Source organism: Nerophis lumbriciformis, linkage group LG13 (assembly GCF_033978685.3).
Source record: "Nerophis lumbriciformis linkage group LG13, RoL_Nlum_v2.1, whole genome shotgun sequence".
In the NCBI taxonomy this organism is placed as follows: Eukaryota; Metazoa; Chordata; class Actinopteri; order Syngnathiformes; family Syngnathidae; genus Nerophis; species Nerophis lumbriciformis.
In genome coordinates this window covers 12,841,703-12,859,501 of record NC_084560.2, presented here as the reverse complement: position 1 = coordinate 12,859,501, position 17,799 = coordinate 12,841,703, and the positions used below count along the sequence as shown (strand labels likewise).

Sequence of the window (17,799 nt, the reverse complement as noted above, 5' to 3'; positions counted from 1 at the left end):
TATTCCGCCGCCTCTATGAGCTGTAATTTGACCCCTTTAACATGCTTCAAAACTCACCATATTTGACACACACATCAGGACTGGCAAAAATTGCGATCTAATCAAAAAACCAAACCCCAAAACTCAAAATTGCGCTCTAGCGCCCACTAGGAAAAAACACAGACAAAACTGCTTGTTACTTCCGGTAGGAATGTCGTAGAGACATGAAACAAAACCTCTATGTAGGTCTAACTTAGACCTAGATTTCATACATTGACATCCTTCAGCAAAAATCAACAGGAAGTTGGCAATTACCCCTTCAAAACAACATTTTAGTAAAAATAGTCACTTTTGCCTCTTTGAGCTGTAATTTGACCCTCTTAACATGCTTCAAAACTAACCAAACTGGACACACACATCAGGACTGGCAAAAATTGCGATCTAATAAAAAACCCAACCCCAAAACTCAAAATTGCGCTCTAGCGCCCCCTAGGAAGAAAACACAGACACAACTGCTCCTAAGAAGAAAACTCAGACAAAACTGCCAGTAACTTCCAGTAGGAATGTCTTAGAGACATGAAACCTCTATGTAGGTCTCACTTAGACCTACATTTCATATATTGACAACCCCCAGCAAAAATCAACACGATGTTTGCAATTCCCCCTTCAAAACAAAAGTTTTGTAAAAACCGGTCACCTTTCTTCAAACATTATCTCCTCTGAGTGTGTTTGTCGTGTCGGCTTCAAACTAGCGCAGGAGAGAGATTGAACCCTTGTGATTAAAAGTTGACCAAAGAGTTTTAATTACTGCTCCGGTTTGGATTTTATGTGCCGTCAAAGTCGGTCCCGTCCATCGCTGCTTGCAGCTTTAATTATGATTATTTTCTCAATTTAAAAGACTTCCTTGTGGTCTACATAACATGTAATGGTGGTTCTTTGCTCAAAATGTTGCATAGATGATGTTTTACACATCTTCAATTCACTTTCTGACAGTCTCTTCAGGATGCACCGTTTTGTGGGCGGTCTTATTTACGTGCCTCCACTTGGACAGCATCTTCTCCCCGTCATCTTTGTTGTAGCGGTGTAGCTTGCAAGGACGGGAGTGGAAGAAGTGTCAAAAGATGGCGCTAACTGTTTTAATGACATTCACACTTTACTTCAATCAATAACGGAGCAGCATCTCCTCATCCGTGGCTCACTAGTGCAACAACAACGCCCGAAATGTGTCCCCACCAGAACTGTCTAATAAGTAAAGTTCCTTGGGTGAATAATGTAAACTCACTACACCGGTATGTTTTAGTGCTTTCATGGTGAGTTTGCTGACAGATATAAGTTACAACTTTACACTACTTTATATTAGAAATGGCAACAGTGGAGGATGAATGTCCCATAACAAAAAGATAGAGAAAAAGTGTCATGACGTGGGGGTTTTCGCAACTTACTGCGAGGATTGTTCTCCCGGGATGCAAACTGACTTTTCCGGACCAGGGTAACAGGTAGGAACATATTTAATAATGACTCTCAAATAAGTACCAACAATAAAAGCGCACAAGGCGAAGGCACAACTTAGCGCAGAAAACAAAAACTAACACTTAGCGTAAACCTACTCAGTGGCCTAGTGGTTAGAGTGTCCGTCCTGAGATCGGTAGGTTGTGAGTTCAAACCCCGGCCGAGTCATACCAAAGACTATAAAAATGGGACCCATTACCTCCCTGCTTGGCACTCAGCATCAAGGGTTGGAATTGGGGGTTAAATTACCAAAATGATTCCCGGGCGCCGCCACCGCTGCTGCCCACTGCTCCCCTCACCTCCCAGGGGGTGATCAAGGGTGATGGGTCAAATGCAGAAAATAATTTCGCCACACCTAGTGTGTGTGTGACAATCATTGGTACTTTAACTTTAACTTTAACTTTAAACTATGGACAGGAAAAAACAAAAACTTGCTAACTGTGGCATGAATAAACAAAACTTACTTGGCATGGCATGAAGCAAACAATCGCATGAATACAAGCATGAACTATGGCATGAAAAGAACAATGTCGCCAGGCCGGCTAACTGGCAACGACAGGCTTAAATAATAGTCTCTCTTGATTAGAGACAGGTGTGACCCGAACGCAAGAGACAGGTGAAAATCATAAGTCGTCATGGAAACTAAAACAAACAAGGGAGCGCAAACAGGAAGTAAAAGAGTCCAAAAATAACAAAAAATAACAAAAACATAATCCAGACCACAGATCATGACAAAAAGAAGATTATCGACTAGAGTGTCCACACGGACTACAAAGGTGGAGGCGCGCTAATTTTCAGGACTTATGCAGATCCCAAATACAGATCAGCAGGTACCAGAAGGTAAGAAAAGTTGCTTTTGCCTAAAATTGTGAAACAAAACGCCAGATAATGTCTTACCTTATACACACACCATAATAATACTCCTATGTTGAAGCACAGTACAATCCATCAATCGGTGTGGCTTCATAGCTTACCAAAGTCCTACTAAAACATTTTGATACATTTTTGAGCGCCGTGTGTAATGTTCTATATTTTCAATGGAACATAATATATTGGTGTTGTTTACTTGAGTCATATTGCAGTTTACACGTATCTGTGTAGACTGCCACCTACTGGTCCCACTTATCATTACACCATGTACCAAATAAAATAGCTTCGAGTTCAGTAAGCACAACCCAAATTATTCCGTACATTAGGCGCACCGCATTGAGAAAATGAAAGGATTTAAAGTACGCCTTATAGTCCGAAAAATACGGTATTATTAATTCATCTAATTTTCATTTTAGTCGCCTGTTATTAGCGGCGTTCATGTCCAGACGGGCGGATCACGAAAGTTAACCTAGAAACTGAAGTCCCGCTATGTGAATATCTTTATCCATCACCACAACATAATAACAGAAAATAAGGCCGATACCGCACTATAATACATAAGACATAAATAAAACATTTATTTATTTATTTATTCATCTATTTATCTACAGTATTTTATTTATTTATTTCGTAAACAACAAACTAAAATACTCTTAATCTTTACAATATAAAGTAGAAAAATAGCACATCCAGTACAATATTGTCGTCTGTAAAAAAAAAACAAAAAAAAAACAAATGTAGCAAAAAAAGGGAATTAAAAAAAAGAAGCACATTGTCCGAAAAAGAGCAGGAGGAAGCAGAGCTTATAATGTCCTTCCCCAACACCATGTAATAATCTGATCCTTGATCAATAATACAATATTCACCTGATAAGAATGTATGACATGATTTAACACTTAATTAGGCAAAAAGTATGTAAAATATATATATATATTTTTTTTAAACTTTGGAATAGATAGATAGATAGTACTTTATTGATTTTTTCAGGAGAGTTCCCTCAGGAAAATTAATGTATGTATAAAGTTGCGATATTTGAAGTGTGATGTAGCCAAGGACGTCAAAGACTGTATCTCTTAGAACGGGGGGGTCAAGGTGCGGCCCACCAACACCTTTCCTGCGGCCCACCAGACGACTTTGCTAAGTATAAAAATTAGCTGAAATTTTTAAATGATTGAAACTGCTGTTTCTAAATGTGTCCACTGGATGTCGCCAGAGCAAGTCTTTGTGTCCCCTCCCACACACGTGACTTCAGAGGGGGCGGAGCTATGTTACGCTGGAGCAGTGTTTTTCAATCTTTTTTGAGCCAAGGCACACTTTTTGCGTTGAAAAAATGCGGAAGCACACCACCAACAGAAATCATGAAAAAATGAAACTGAGGAGACAATAAAAAGTCGTCGTCGCAATTGTTGGATATGACTTTAAACCATAACCAAGCATACATCAGTATAGCTCTTGTCTCAAAGTAGGTGTACTGTCACCACCTGTCACATCACACCCTGACTTATTTGGAGGTTTTTTTTGCTGTTTTCCTGTGTGTAGTGTTTTAGTTTTGTCTTTTGCTCCTATTTTGGTGTTTTTTTCTCTTTTTTTGGTATTTTCCTGTAGCAGTTTCATGTCTTCCTTTGAGCGATATTTCCCGCATCTACTTTGTTTTTAGCAATCAAGAATATTTCAGTTGTTTTTATCCTTCTTTGTGGGGACATTGTTGATTGTCATGTCATGTTCGGATGTACTTTGTGGACGCCGTCTTTGCTTCACAGTAAGTCTTTGCTGTCGTCCAGCATTCTGTTTTTGTTTACTTTGTAGCCAGTTCAGTTTTATTTTCATTCTGCATAGCCTTCCCTAAGCTTCAATGCCTTTTCTTAGGGGCACTCACCTTTTGTTTATTTTTGGTTTAAGCATAAGGTACCTTTTTACCTGCACACTGCCTCCCGCTGTTCCCGACATCTACAAAGCAATTAGCTACCGGCTGCCACCTACTGATATGGAAGAGTATTACACGGTTACTCTGCCGAGCTCTAGACAGCACCGACACTCAACAACAACACATCATTTGCAGACTATAATTACTGGTTTGCAAAAAATATTTTTAACCCAAATAGTTGAAATTAGACAATCTCCCACGGCACACCAGACTGTATCTCACGTTGTGCGCCGCGGCACAGTGGTTGAAAAACACTGCGCTGGAGGCAACACTTCTGTGTTTGGACACTGGCTACTTCCATTCATCCATTTTCTACCGCTTGTCCCTTTCGGGGGGGCTGGAGCCTATCTCAGCTTACGCTGCTTATTAGTGATAGGATACAAATTGATCATGTGTGCATTTTGTTGTACTTTTGACTGGGGACACATTGTCTGAATATGCTGAAATAATATGTATCCCCTTCTTACTTCACGTTTGATAAATGACATGAGTCCAAATTCACAAGTTTTGTTGTAGACGATGCTATATATGTACAGAACAAACCACATGATGTTAGTACATCCGTTGAGGAAAATAAGTAAATTACATTAATTTCATCTTCTGATGGATTACAAATCAACACCAAGGGGAGCATTTGAAAACTAATGAACATTATCACATCATTTATTCAGAAAGTATAACTAACAACAAATGAAGATATAATACAATTAACTGCAACATGTAAGTGTAAAAAAAACTATATGATTTGTACATTTTCAGAATGTGATTGGTCTAATATTAAACAAAAACACAATCTGAAGTTATCTTTATTTTTAAGTTATCATGCCTGGGGATAGGTTGATTGGCAACACTAAATGGTCCCGAGTGTGTGAATGTGAGTGTAAATGTTGGCTGTCTATCTGTGTTGACCCTGTGATGAGTTGGCGACTTGTCCAGGGTGTACCCCGCCTTCCCCCCGAATGCAACTGGGATAGGCTCCAGCACCCCCTCCCCCTCCTCCCCCCGCGACCCCAAACGGGACAAGCGGTAGAAAATGGATGGATGGATGGATACCATGATTTTACCAGTCCGGCCCGCTTGGGAATAGATGTTCCTCCATGTGGCCCCTGAGCTAAAACGAGTTTGACACCCCTGACTTAGAAGTTCCCCGACACCATGCAAGGATGTGTTCTCGTGGCTGGAAGGATGACATTTATTCATTTTGATTGAGTTTTGATGTTGACTTTAATGGGGAAAAAGACACTATTTGTGGAGCAATGAGGAAAAGAAGATTGTAAAGATATCACTGTATGTTTTTGGTTGACACTAGATGAACAAATATACATTATTTGTAGAAATATTTTTAGACCACATTAATATGCCACGTCACAGTGGTTGGGAATTCTTCCAGTTGGATATAATTACATTGTTTGCCATCATTAGGAGAACTTCAAGGGTGAAATCAAGTTTGCCAACTGTGCGTTCAGCTACCCGACACGTCCGGACGTGTGCGTACTGAAGGGCCTGCTGGTCTCGGTCAAGCCTGGTCAGACCTTGGCCTTTGTGGGGAGCAGTGGCTGTGGGAAAAGCACCAGTGTTCAACTGTTGGAGAGGTTCTACGACCCGGATGAAGGGCGAGTGGTGCGTGCATTCTTGGCAATGTTTATGTTAGCAAGTGAGTGACTCTCTTGTGTTTGCAGCTAATCGACGGCCGAGGGTCTCGCTCCGTCAACGTGCCCTTCCTGAGATCTCAGATTGGCATGGTGTCCCAGGAGCCCGTCTTGTTTGACTGCAGCATAGCGCAGAACATTCAGTATGGGGACAACAGGCGTCATGTCAACATGGAGGAGATGGTTGAGGCGGCCAAGAAAGCCTACCTTCATGACTTTGTGATGACGCTGCCAGATGTAAGCACACACTTGTCTCATTTGAGGATGGTGAGGGGCCAAATGTTCACACATTTTAAAACTGATACATTTGGAATATTCAGCTCACTTTCCTCCCATTTAGCTATTTTTCTTCTTTACAAAATTAAAAGGTGAATATTACCAGAGGTGTGGACTCGAGTCACATGACTTGGACTCGAGTCAGACTCGAGTCATGAATTTGATGACTTTAGACTCGACTTGACAAAATGTAAAAAGACTTGCAACTCGACTTAGACTTTAACATCAATGACTTGTGACTTCACTTGGACTTGAGCCTTTTGAATTGACATGACTTGACATGACTTGCTACTTTCCCCAAAACCCAAAGATGAAAAAGTTATTCGGGAGCGCTCCGTATTTTTCATTGTGTACTTGTCTATCAGCGTTGCGTGTGTCAGCTGGTGTGGTCTCAGTACAACAGCCAATCAAATTAGATCTACTTTGTTTTCATCACACAGCATTCATCCAATCAAATTGCAGGACAACCAACGAAGAAGACATGTCCAAACCACACGCCAGTGAACAAAAAATGATACCTAAAATAATTTTGTTTGGGTATAAAAATTACGAGGTGGTCAACACAAAACGGTTTGCAGTATGCAACACATGCGGTTCGAAAATTACTGATGGAGAGGCAACAACTTCCAACTTCGTCCGGCATTTGAAGTTGCACAAAGAACGGTAAGTTTTGAATGTAAGATAACGTTTATTGGCTAAGTAACGTGACTTTTATTTGCTGTGTAGTTAAATCAGTGAGGCTGTAAACTCACTGCTAACGTTATAACGTTATTGCAAACACGGGAATCTGTTGCAGTTCACTACCTTATTCATACTTTTTGTTCAGTGATTTTTTTCAAGCAGGGTTACGTTAGTCAATATATCACACGTAACGTTAGACGGCGGTCAGCAGCACCGCGTATTTTAGCCACCTAAAAAAAGACAAAAATAGTCAAATAAAGGTCAGTTAAAATGTATACTATATTATGAATATGTGTACCGTTTTAGCTAGCTTTCTGACATACTGTTGGTTGTTTACCTCAGTGGTCCCCAACCACCGGGCCGCGGCCCGGTACTGCTCCGTGGATCGATTGGTATCGGGCCGCACAAGAAATAATTTTTTTTTTTCTTTTTTTAATTAAATCAACATAAAAAACACAAGATACTCTTACAAGTAGTGCACCAACCCAAAACAACTCTCTCCCCCCTTTTGTTCTGGGCATTGAACATGAAGACTCTTCCTTCACTGTTCCGAGTGGCCATGAGAGTCTTGGCAGTGCCTGCCTCCAGTGCTCCAGTGGAGCGAGTTTTCAGCCATGGTGGCATCATACTACACCCCCACCGTGCACAAATGACTGACAGACTCTTGGCTAATTTGGTCTTTTGCAAATGCAATGCAGCATAGGGCCCTGACATATAAAAAGTACAACTTTTTTGTTATGTTCACGTATATGTCATGTTTTTTCAATGTTAACACTTTTGTACAAATAAGTACATTTGCACTTTATTTTTCAATGTGTTTGTTCTGTAAAGGAATGAGTTAATGTTTAAAATGACTGGTTAATAGTGCTATTATAAAGTGCAATGTCAGCACAATTTTCTTTCCTGCAATTTAAAATGCACTTGTTTTAATAAATAAATACAGCGTTTGAAAAGCATACACAATCTGTGTTAATATATTAGTCTGTGGTTAAAAGGACTTGAAAGGACTCGAAACTCAAAATACAGGACTTAGGACTTGACTCGGGGCTTGCCTGTCTTGACTCGGGACTTGACTCGGACTTGAGGGCAAAGACTTGAGACTTACTTGTGACTTGCAAAACAATGACTTGGTCCCACCTCTGAATATTACTGTCAAATGTAAATATTGAATCTAAATGTTATATATAATTGTTCAATCTAAATGCTAAATCCAAACATTTGTCCAACAAAGTGTTAGATATAAATGTTAAATCTAAATCTAAATGTTAAATAGATTTAGATTTAACATTTATATTTCACATATTGGTGGTTTAAAAAGAAATGTAATAAATAATGATAAATGATAAATGGGTTATACTTGTATAGCACGTTTCTACCTTCAAGGTACTCAAAGCGCTTTGACAGTATTTCCACATTCACCCATTCACACACACATTCACACACTGATGGCGGAAGCTGCCATGCAAGGCGCGAACCAGCAGCCATCAGGAGCAAGGGGTGAAGTGTCTTGCCCAAGGACACAACGGACGTGACTTGGATGGTAGAAGGTGGGGATTGAACCCCAGTAACCAGCAACCCTCCGATTGCTAGCACAGCCACTCTACCAACTTCGTCCCTATAAATAATAAATGTAAAAAATTTTATGATTTTAAATGAATGAATATTATATAAATATACATTTATATTTCACAGTTATATTTAACATTTATATTTCGATTTAACATTACATTTATATTTAATATTTATATTTAAAATGTAACATTTCTATTGAGATTCAACATTTATATTTTACATATAATTAGATTCATATTTAACATTTATTTTTAGATTCAACAATTACTATTATATGTATTCTAAATATACTAGCTAAAAAGTTTAAGGTATTTTTTTTATATTCAGCACACCATAGATTTTAATTCAAAGGCTTCAAATTTAGCAACAACTATTTGCAGCCTGGGCAGCGCTGGAGCCTATCTCAGGCACACAAAGACACAGTTATATATACACACACACATATATATATACATGTATGTAAATATATATGTATATATATATATACATGTGTGTATATATATATATATATATATATATATATATATATATATATATATATATATATATGTATGTATATGTGTATATATATGTATATGTATATATGTATATATATATGTGTGTATATATATATATATGTATATATATATATATATGTATATATGTATATGTATATATATACACATATACATACTATACTATACTACATATTATGCATATATATATGTATGTATGTATATATGTATGTATATGTATATATATACGTGTATATATGTATGTATGTATATATGTATGTATATGTATATATATACGTGTATGTCTATGTATATATATATATATATATATATATATATATATATATATATGTATGTATATATGTATATGTATAGATGTATATATATGTACGTATATATAATGTACATTTTATATGTATATATACGTATGTATATATTATGTATGTGTATATATAATGTACATATATATACACTATGTATATATACGTATGTTTATATAATGTACGTATATATATAATGTACATATATATGTGTATATATACATATAAGTGTGTGTGTGTGTGTGTGTGTGTGTGTGTGTGTGTGTGTGTGTGTGTGTGTGTGTGTGTGTGTGTGTGTGTGTGTGTGTGTGTGTGTGTTACGGTAATGGTGAAAATTGGACAGAAAATCATTACTCTGCCCCATAGTGGTCTGGAGGTATACACTGTAAGACTCAAATTTGATTGCATGGTACTTTTACAAATGTGGACTAGTGTTGCCAACATGGCGACTTTCTCGCTAAATCTGGCGACTTTCCAAAGTTACTAGCGACAAATCTAGCGACTTTTCCATCTGCTCTATTGACATGAAACTCTGCAGTAAGAGTCCTCCCCTCCTCACACGCAGCAGTCCCAGCTTCAATCAGAGCATAGAACAGACCCACATATGGAGAGCCAAATTGAATAAATCATCTTTTAAATAATTACTTCAATGTGTAATTGTTTAATAATAATAGACTCCAGCGCCCTCCGCGACCCTGAAGGGAATAAGCGGTAGGAAATGGATGGATGGATGGGTATTACATAGATAAATATGTTACTAATTTGTTAAATGTAAAATAACATTTAATTCGTTAATTATCCAATTTATTATGGATTTCATTGTTTCCTGATACAATTCGTTATTTTACAATTTAATGACTCATTGTACGATTTAATTATTGATTTCATGATTTAATGATTTAATGACGTACTTAATAATTTGATTAATTAATGGCATATTTAAGTGATTATTCAAATGTATATTTATTTATCTACTTTTGCACCATTTTGCGTTTCATAACCACATCACTCATGATTGATTATTTCACGATTAATTATTTTAATTAAATATTTTACGATGTAATTAATTATTGTGTTTATTTTTTCATGATGGTATAATTTATTTAAAAATTGTCATGTCACGCTGAAACAAATAACTGCAACTTCCCAATCTCATCGTTAATGTTAATGTAGAAACACATCTTTAGACTTTGAAACAAATTTGATGCTCTAACATTTAACAATGTAGAATACAATTTGAAGAACACAGTTTGTCATTTTAAAGGAACACTATGTAAAAGTGTCCTTATATATTAAACTTTTAAGATGCAAAACAGAGCACACTCATAACAATTTTATTTCCCTGTCATAAAAAAATATCACTTAAATTGTGGATGTCCTGTTAACTTATAGGACAATGACTTGACGGGCTATAAATGGCAATATAGGATGTTTTAGAGCTAATACTGCATGCAGAATACAGTACATGATGTCATTTCGGGTCATGCATGGATGAATTCTCCCTGTCTATATACATTTCAACATTTGACAGAAATATGAGACCCAGGTGGGTGCACAAGGCTCCCAGCTGTCAAGAGGACAAAAACAGCGTATCGCCATCGCCAGGGCCATCGTTAGGAACCCCAAGATCCTGCTTCTAGATGAAGCCACTTCTGCTCTGGATACAGAGAGCGAGAAGGTACAGTAAACTATTTGTGTATACACTATCTCACAAATGGGAGTACACTCTTTACATTTCAGCAAACATTTTATGATACAATTTCTTTGATTATTCTGTTCCAAAATGTCAACAAAGACCAAATCCTTTGTAAAATCAAAGCAAATTTTGCCCTTTGAGACATATTTGCACATCCAACTAATCTGTCACCCATAAATATTAACACAAAACACATTTTAGGGGAAATAATCATAGTTTTGCGTGCAGAAACCAATAAAAGTACAAATAATTGAGGGATAAAATATACCACATATCTCAGTGGATGGCCGTGTGTTTCCCACCTAGGCCTTCAGTGACGTCCGACTTCAATGATGACTTCTCAAAATACCATCTTTATGTCACCACATGACCATTGTTGGAGAAATACTATACAAGAACACATTTACGCACTACTGGTCATTAAATCACATCAACGGTGTACAAACGGGTTATTTTCTGGTGCATTTAAAAATCAATAAACCCGCATCAGCAATTAAAACATATCTTATGTGGTACTGTCAAAATTAAGATTGCAAAAAAACATGTTAAACATGAAAAAAAAAGAAAAAAGAAATAAAATATTTGTAGCACTCATTTGACGCCGTATAATCCAGTGGTACTGCTGGTAGTCGCTAGATTCTAGTGGAAGTGGCGAGCTTTTCCCCTTTTCATCGCTGGGACAGCTGAGCTCGCTTCCTGGGTTGACCGACATGGTCTCACAAGATGTAGAAATATCCTTCTTGAAAATATTTATCTGCCACCTAATCAACGTTTTGTTCTCCTTCTTTGTGGGTTAAAAAAGTGATTTCTCTGCTAGGCGCAACACTTCCTGCTTGTAGTCAATTGCAACTTGTAGAGGTGTGGGGGGTCAAAGGTGGAGCTTGGGGTTGTCAGTCTCCACATGAAATATGTTGTTTGCTCTCTGCTATCTTCACTTCACTTTCTGTCTTCTATTGTTGCAACTTCAATGTTTCACCTTGCAGCTTTGCTTGTTGAGCATGAAGTATTTGAACCTGCTGCTGGCCCTCTCAGGCGGCACAGTAGACCTGGCTCTGGGGTTCCTGTCACTGGCCGCAAAATGGCACCTATTAGCAGACATATTATCTGCCGCTTTGTTTCACGATATTATGCAAAACCAACTTTTCTTACCTTCTGGTACCTGCTGATGTTTATTTGGGATCTGCATAAGTCCTGAAATTTTACACACGTCCGTAGTCGATAAGCTTATAATAATAATAATAATAGATTTTATTTGTAAAAAGCACTTTATATTGAGTAAACAATCTCAAAGTGCTACAGTGTAAAAAAAACAAAAAAAACAAAAGATAATAAAGAAATAAATAAAAATAAAAACTAGAACAGCCAAATAGATACAGCTAATATGCACATCTAAAAAAAAATGCTTTTTAAAAAAAAAAAGAAGGGCTTTTAAGCCTTTTTTAAAAGCATCCACAGTCTGTGGTGCCCTCAGGTGGTCAGGGAGAGCGTTCCACAGACTCGGAGCGGCGGAGCAGAAAGCCCGCTTTCCCCATTGTTCGTAGCTTTGTCCTCGGAGGTTGGAGGAGGTTAGCCTGTCCAGAGCGGAGGTGTTGTGTGGAGGATTTGGGGGTGAGTAGTTCTTTGAGGTAGAGGGGGGCATTTCCATGGAGGCACTGGTGGGTTAGCAGGGAGACCTTGAATTCAATCCTGAGTGGAACAGGAAGCCAGTGAAGGGATTTGAGAATAGGGGTGATTTGGTCATATTTCCGCACTCTCATCAGGATCCTAGCAGCACTATTTTGTAAGTACTGCAGCTTCTGGGTGTTCTTGCTGGGGATCCCGACAAGAAGCGCGTTGCAGTAGTCTAGCCTGGAGGAGACAAAGGCGTGGACGAGCCTCTCGGCATCAGAGAGAGTGAGTGAGGGGCGGAGTTTAGCAATGTTCCTGAGGTGGTAGAAGGAGATCTTGCACAGTTGTTTTATTTGAGCCTCAAAGGTTAAGTGAGGGTCCATTCTAACACCCAGATTAGTGACTGAGGATGAGAGGTGAATGTCGTGGCCGGAGAAGGTGATGCTGGTGATGGTGTATGACTGAGTCTGATGTGGGGTGCCGACTAGAATAGCTTCTTCTTTTTCTCTATCTTCTTGTTATGGGACATTCATCCTCCACTGTTGCCATTTCTAATATAAAGTAGTGTAAAGTTCTTACTTATATCTGTCAGTAAACTCACCATGATAGCACTAAAACATACCGGTGTAGTGAGTTTACATTATTCACCCAAGGAACTTTAGTTATTAGAAAGTTCTAGTCGGAACACATTTCGGGCGTTGTTGTTGCACTAGTGAGCCACGGATGAGGAGATGCTGTTCTGTTATTGATTGAAGTACAGTGTGAATGTCATTAAAACAGTTAGCGCCATCTTTTGACACTTCTTCCACTCCCGTCCTTTGCACGCAACACCGCTACAACAAAGATGACGCTGTCCAAGTGGAGGCACGTAAATAAGACCGCCCACAAAACGGCGCATCCTGAAGAGACTGTCAGAAAGTGACTTGAAGATGAAGTGTAAACATCATCTATGCAACATTTTGAGCAAAGAACCACCATAACATGTTATGTAGACCACAAGGAAGTCTTTTACTTTTAGAAAATAATCATAATAATATGACTCCTTTAAAGGGGAACATTATCACAATTTCAGAAGGGTTAAAACCATTAAAAATCAGTTCCCAGTGGCTTATTATATTTTTCGAAGTTTTTTTCAAAAGTTTACCCATCACGCAATATCCCTAAAAAAAGCTTCAAATTGCCTGATTTTAACCATCGTTATAAACACCCGTCCATTTTCCTGTGACGTCACATAGTGAAGCCAACACAAACAAACATGGCGGAAAGAACAGCAAGCTATAGCGACATTAGCTCGGATTCAGACTCGGATTTCAGCGGCTTAAGCGATTCAACAGATTACGAATGTATTGAAACGGATGGTTGTAGTGTGGAGGCAGGTAGCGAAAATGAAATTGAAGAAGAAACTGAAGCTATTGAGCCATATCGGTTTGAACCGTATGCAAGCGAAACCGACGAAAACGACACGACAGCCAGCGACACGGGAGAAAGCGAGGACGAATTCGGCGATCGCCTTCTAACCAACGATTGGTATGTGTTTGTTTGGCATTAAAGGAAACTAACAACTATGAACTAGGTTTACAGCATATGAAATACATTTGGCAACAACATGCACTTTGAGAGTGCAGACAGCCCAATTTTCATCAATTAATATATTCTGTAGACATACCCTCATCCGCTCTCTTTTCCTGAAAGCTGATCTGTTCAGTTTTGGAGTTGATGTCAGCAGGCCAGGGAAGCTAGGGTCGATAGGGGGTTTAGCTCGCTCGTCTGCGGGAACAAACTGCCACCATTGCTTGCCGTGCTACCGAGGTCCTTTGTACCTGAATTGCTCACACACTCCGGCAGATTCAATGGGGTTCTGGCGGCAGATTTCTTTGACTTTATCGTTGGAAATGCATCTGCTTTGAGTGTCGCAGGATATCCACACATTCTTGCCATCTCTGTCGTAGCATAGCTTTCGTCGGTAAAGTGTGCGGAACAAACGTCCAATTTCTTGCCACTTTCGCATCTTTGGGCCACTGGTGCAACTTGAATCCGTCCCTGTTCGTGTTGTTACACCCTCCGACAACACACCGACGAGGCATGATGTCTCCAAGGTACGGAAAACAGTCGAAAAAAACGGAAAATAACAGAGCTGATTTGACTCGGTGTTTGAGAAAATGGCGGATTGCTTCCTGATGTGACGCCACGTTGTGACGTCATTGCTCCGAGAGCGAATATTAGAAAGGCGTTTAATTCGCCAAAATTCACCCATTTAGAGTTCGGAAATCGTTTAAAAAAATATATGGTCTTTTTTCTGCAACATCAAGGTATATATTGACGCTTACATAGGTCTGGTGATAATGTTCCCCTTTAATGCACCTTATAATCTGGTGCACCTTTTGTATGAAAATAGACCTGAATAGACCCACTCATCGGCAGTGCGCCTTATAATTCATTGCGCCCTATGGTCCGGAAAATACAATATATACACACATATGTATATTCATTCATTATTACATTCATGTGCGCATACATTGGTACTTACCCACATACATACACAAATACAGTACATACATACACACTCATGGTACATACCGTACATCCACACACATTCACTGTACAAACATACATATACACATTCTGTACATATACATTCAATGTACAAACATACATATACACATACTGTACATATACATTCACTGTACATACATACATACATACATACATACATACATACATGTACACATACTGTACATATACATTCACTGTACAAACATACATATACACATACTGTACATATACATTCACAGTACAAACATACATATACACATACTGTACATATACATTCACTGTACATACATACATACATACATACATATACACATACAGTACATATACATTCACTGTACGTACATACATACATACATATACACATACTGTACATATACATTCACTGTACAAACATACAGTACATATACACATACTGTACATATACATTCACTGTACAAACATACATATACACATACTGTACATATACATTCCCTGTATGTACATACATACATACATACATACATACATACATATACACATACTGTACATACATACTGTTGTCCTCTGTGTTTTTAAAATTTTGATTTCTATTCACTGTTTTAATTGGTTTTACCCTTTGAAATTGTTTTTAATCATATTTATTTTATATTGTTTTTAATTGTGTTTAATATTGTTGTGCAGCACTTTGGAAACATTTTGTTGTTTAAATGTGCTATATAAATAAAGTGGATTGGATATACATTCAACTGTACAAACATACATACATACATACATATACACATACTGTACATATACATTCAACTGTACAAACATACATATACACATACTGTACATATACATTCACTGTACATACATACATATACACATACTGTACATATACATTCACTGTATGTACGTACGTACGTACGTACGTACGTACGTACGTACGTACGTACATACATACATACATACATACATATACACATACTGTACATATACATTCACTGTACAAACATACATATACACATACTGTACATATACATTCACTGTACAAACATACATATACACATACTGTACATATACATACATACACTCATATAATCACGTTTCATTAAACATATAATAACGTTGTTACCCTAGGGGAAACTGGGTAAAATACGTCACACTGACAAAGCTTAACCTAGTTTTACTATAACAATCTACAAGGTTAATTAAGTTTGCTTCTCTTTCTTCTCCTCCATTTATCTGCTTTTTTTTGTAGTCCAAGTTATCATTACGTATAAGTATTGTTGCATTTGAAACAACTGTACTGTTGATAATAGAGCTAATTATTGTTATTATTCATTATTAATAGTGATATTTTTATTTTTATTTTTGTGCAATAATGTTCATTGTCATTTCTGTGTTATTAATGTTTTCTTCACTAATTGCTTCTTTGCGATCACTTTTACTATCATATTTGTACATATCCTATTTGCTGGTGCTGTTCTGCTGTTGTTATTGTTGTGTTTGTTGTTGTCTTCTCTCTGTCTTCTCCCCCTCTTGCCCCTGCAATTTCCCCCTCTGTCTTCCTTTTTTTCTCTTTCTATCCCCTCGTGCTGGGCCAAACATTAAAAATAAATGCATGTAATAAAGTCAAATACAAATAAGACAACAAGAGAAGTATTGTGTAAAGTAAATGTGTACAGCAGATATAGATCATCTACATCATGGGTGTCAAACTTTGGCCCGCGGGCCAAAATTGGCCCCATCGTGTAATTTCACTTGGCCCTTGAGGAGATATCAAATTAACACTAGAGCTGGCCCGCCGATTATATACAGCGGCGGTGGGTTCTGGGTATTTGTTCTGTTGTGTTTATGTTGTGTTACGGTGCGGATGTTCTCCCCAAATGTGTTTGTCATTCTTGTTTGGTGTGGATTCACAGTGTGGCGTATATTTCTAACAGTGTTAAAGTTGTTTATACGGCCACCCTTAGTGTAACCTGTATCGCTGTTGATCAAGTATGGGTTGCATTCACGTGTGTGTGCGTACAGAAGCAGCACATATCTTGTGACTGGGCCGGCACGTTGTTAGAATGGATGAAAAGTGGACGTGACGACAGCTCGTAGAGGACGTTAAAGGCAGTGCCTTTAAGGCACGCCCCCAAGACTGTGGTCCGGGTGGACTACGAGATATAATGACTGATGAACACCTTCGTTCGATAATGAAGGTTGTCTCAGCTCAAAGCCTGAGCCCCGACATTAATGAACTAGTATCCAAGAAAAGATGGCAGGTATCTGGCTTGGGCACATCAGATTAGATCAGTGTGTTGCAAACTGAGCAGTTTAAAGTCCTGAATGGCTGGTTTATTCATTGTTATTTTATTTTCAAATGTATTAGCCTGTGGAAAAAGTTAATGTTGATATTTACCTCAGAAGGCTGCAAATAGATTAGAGGCATTCAATGTTTATTTAAATTGTATTTGATATGCCATTGATATTTTTTAATTATTATTATTATTATTTGAAACTCGATTTTGCATGTCACTATAAAATTATATAAGCCTTGCTTGTTCAATATTCAATGCAAAACTTGTTTGGGTACCTATTAAAGGTTAATTTGTTCAACCTTGGCCCGCGGCTTTGTTCAGTTTTAAATTTTGGCCCACTCTGTGAGTTTGACACCCCTGATCTACATCAACAAGTATATGATTTGTCTGAGTAGCGGGAC

The 17,799-nt window shown here is 38.0% G+C and overlaps 1 protein-coding gene across 1 annotated transcript in view; it reads left to right on the top strand.

Moving 5' to 3' along the window:
- Positions 1–17,799, top strand: part of abcb11a (ATP-binding cassette, sub-family B (MDR/TAP), member 11a) — a 49,845-nt gene that overhangs the window by 31,571 nt on the left and 475 nt on the right. Inside the window, exons 25-27 of the mRNA XM_061971672.1 lie at positions 5,705–5,902; positions 5,962–6,168; positions 10,806–10,952. Coding sequence (XP_061827656.1) covers positions 5,705–5,902; positions 5,962–6,168; positions 10,806–10,952 — 552 coding nt within the window. The remainder of the gene's footprint in view (positions 1–5,704; positions 5,903–5,961; positions 6,169–10,805; positions 10,953–17,799) is intronic.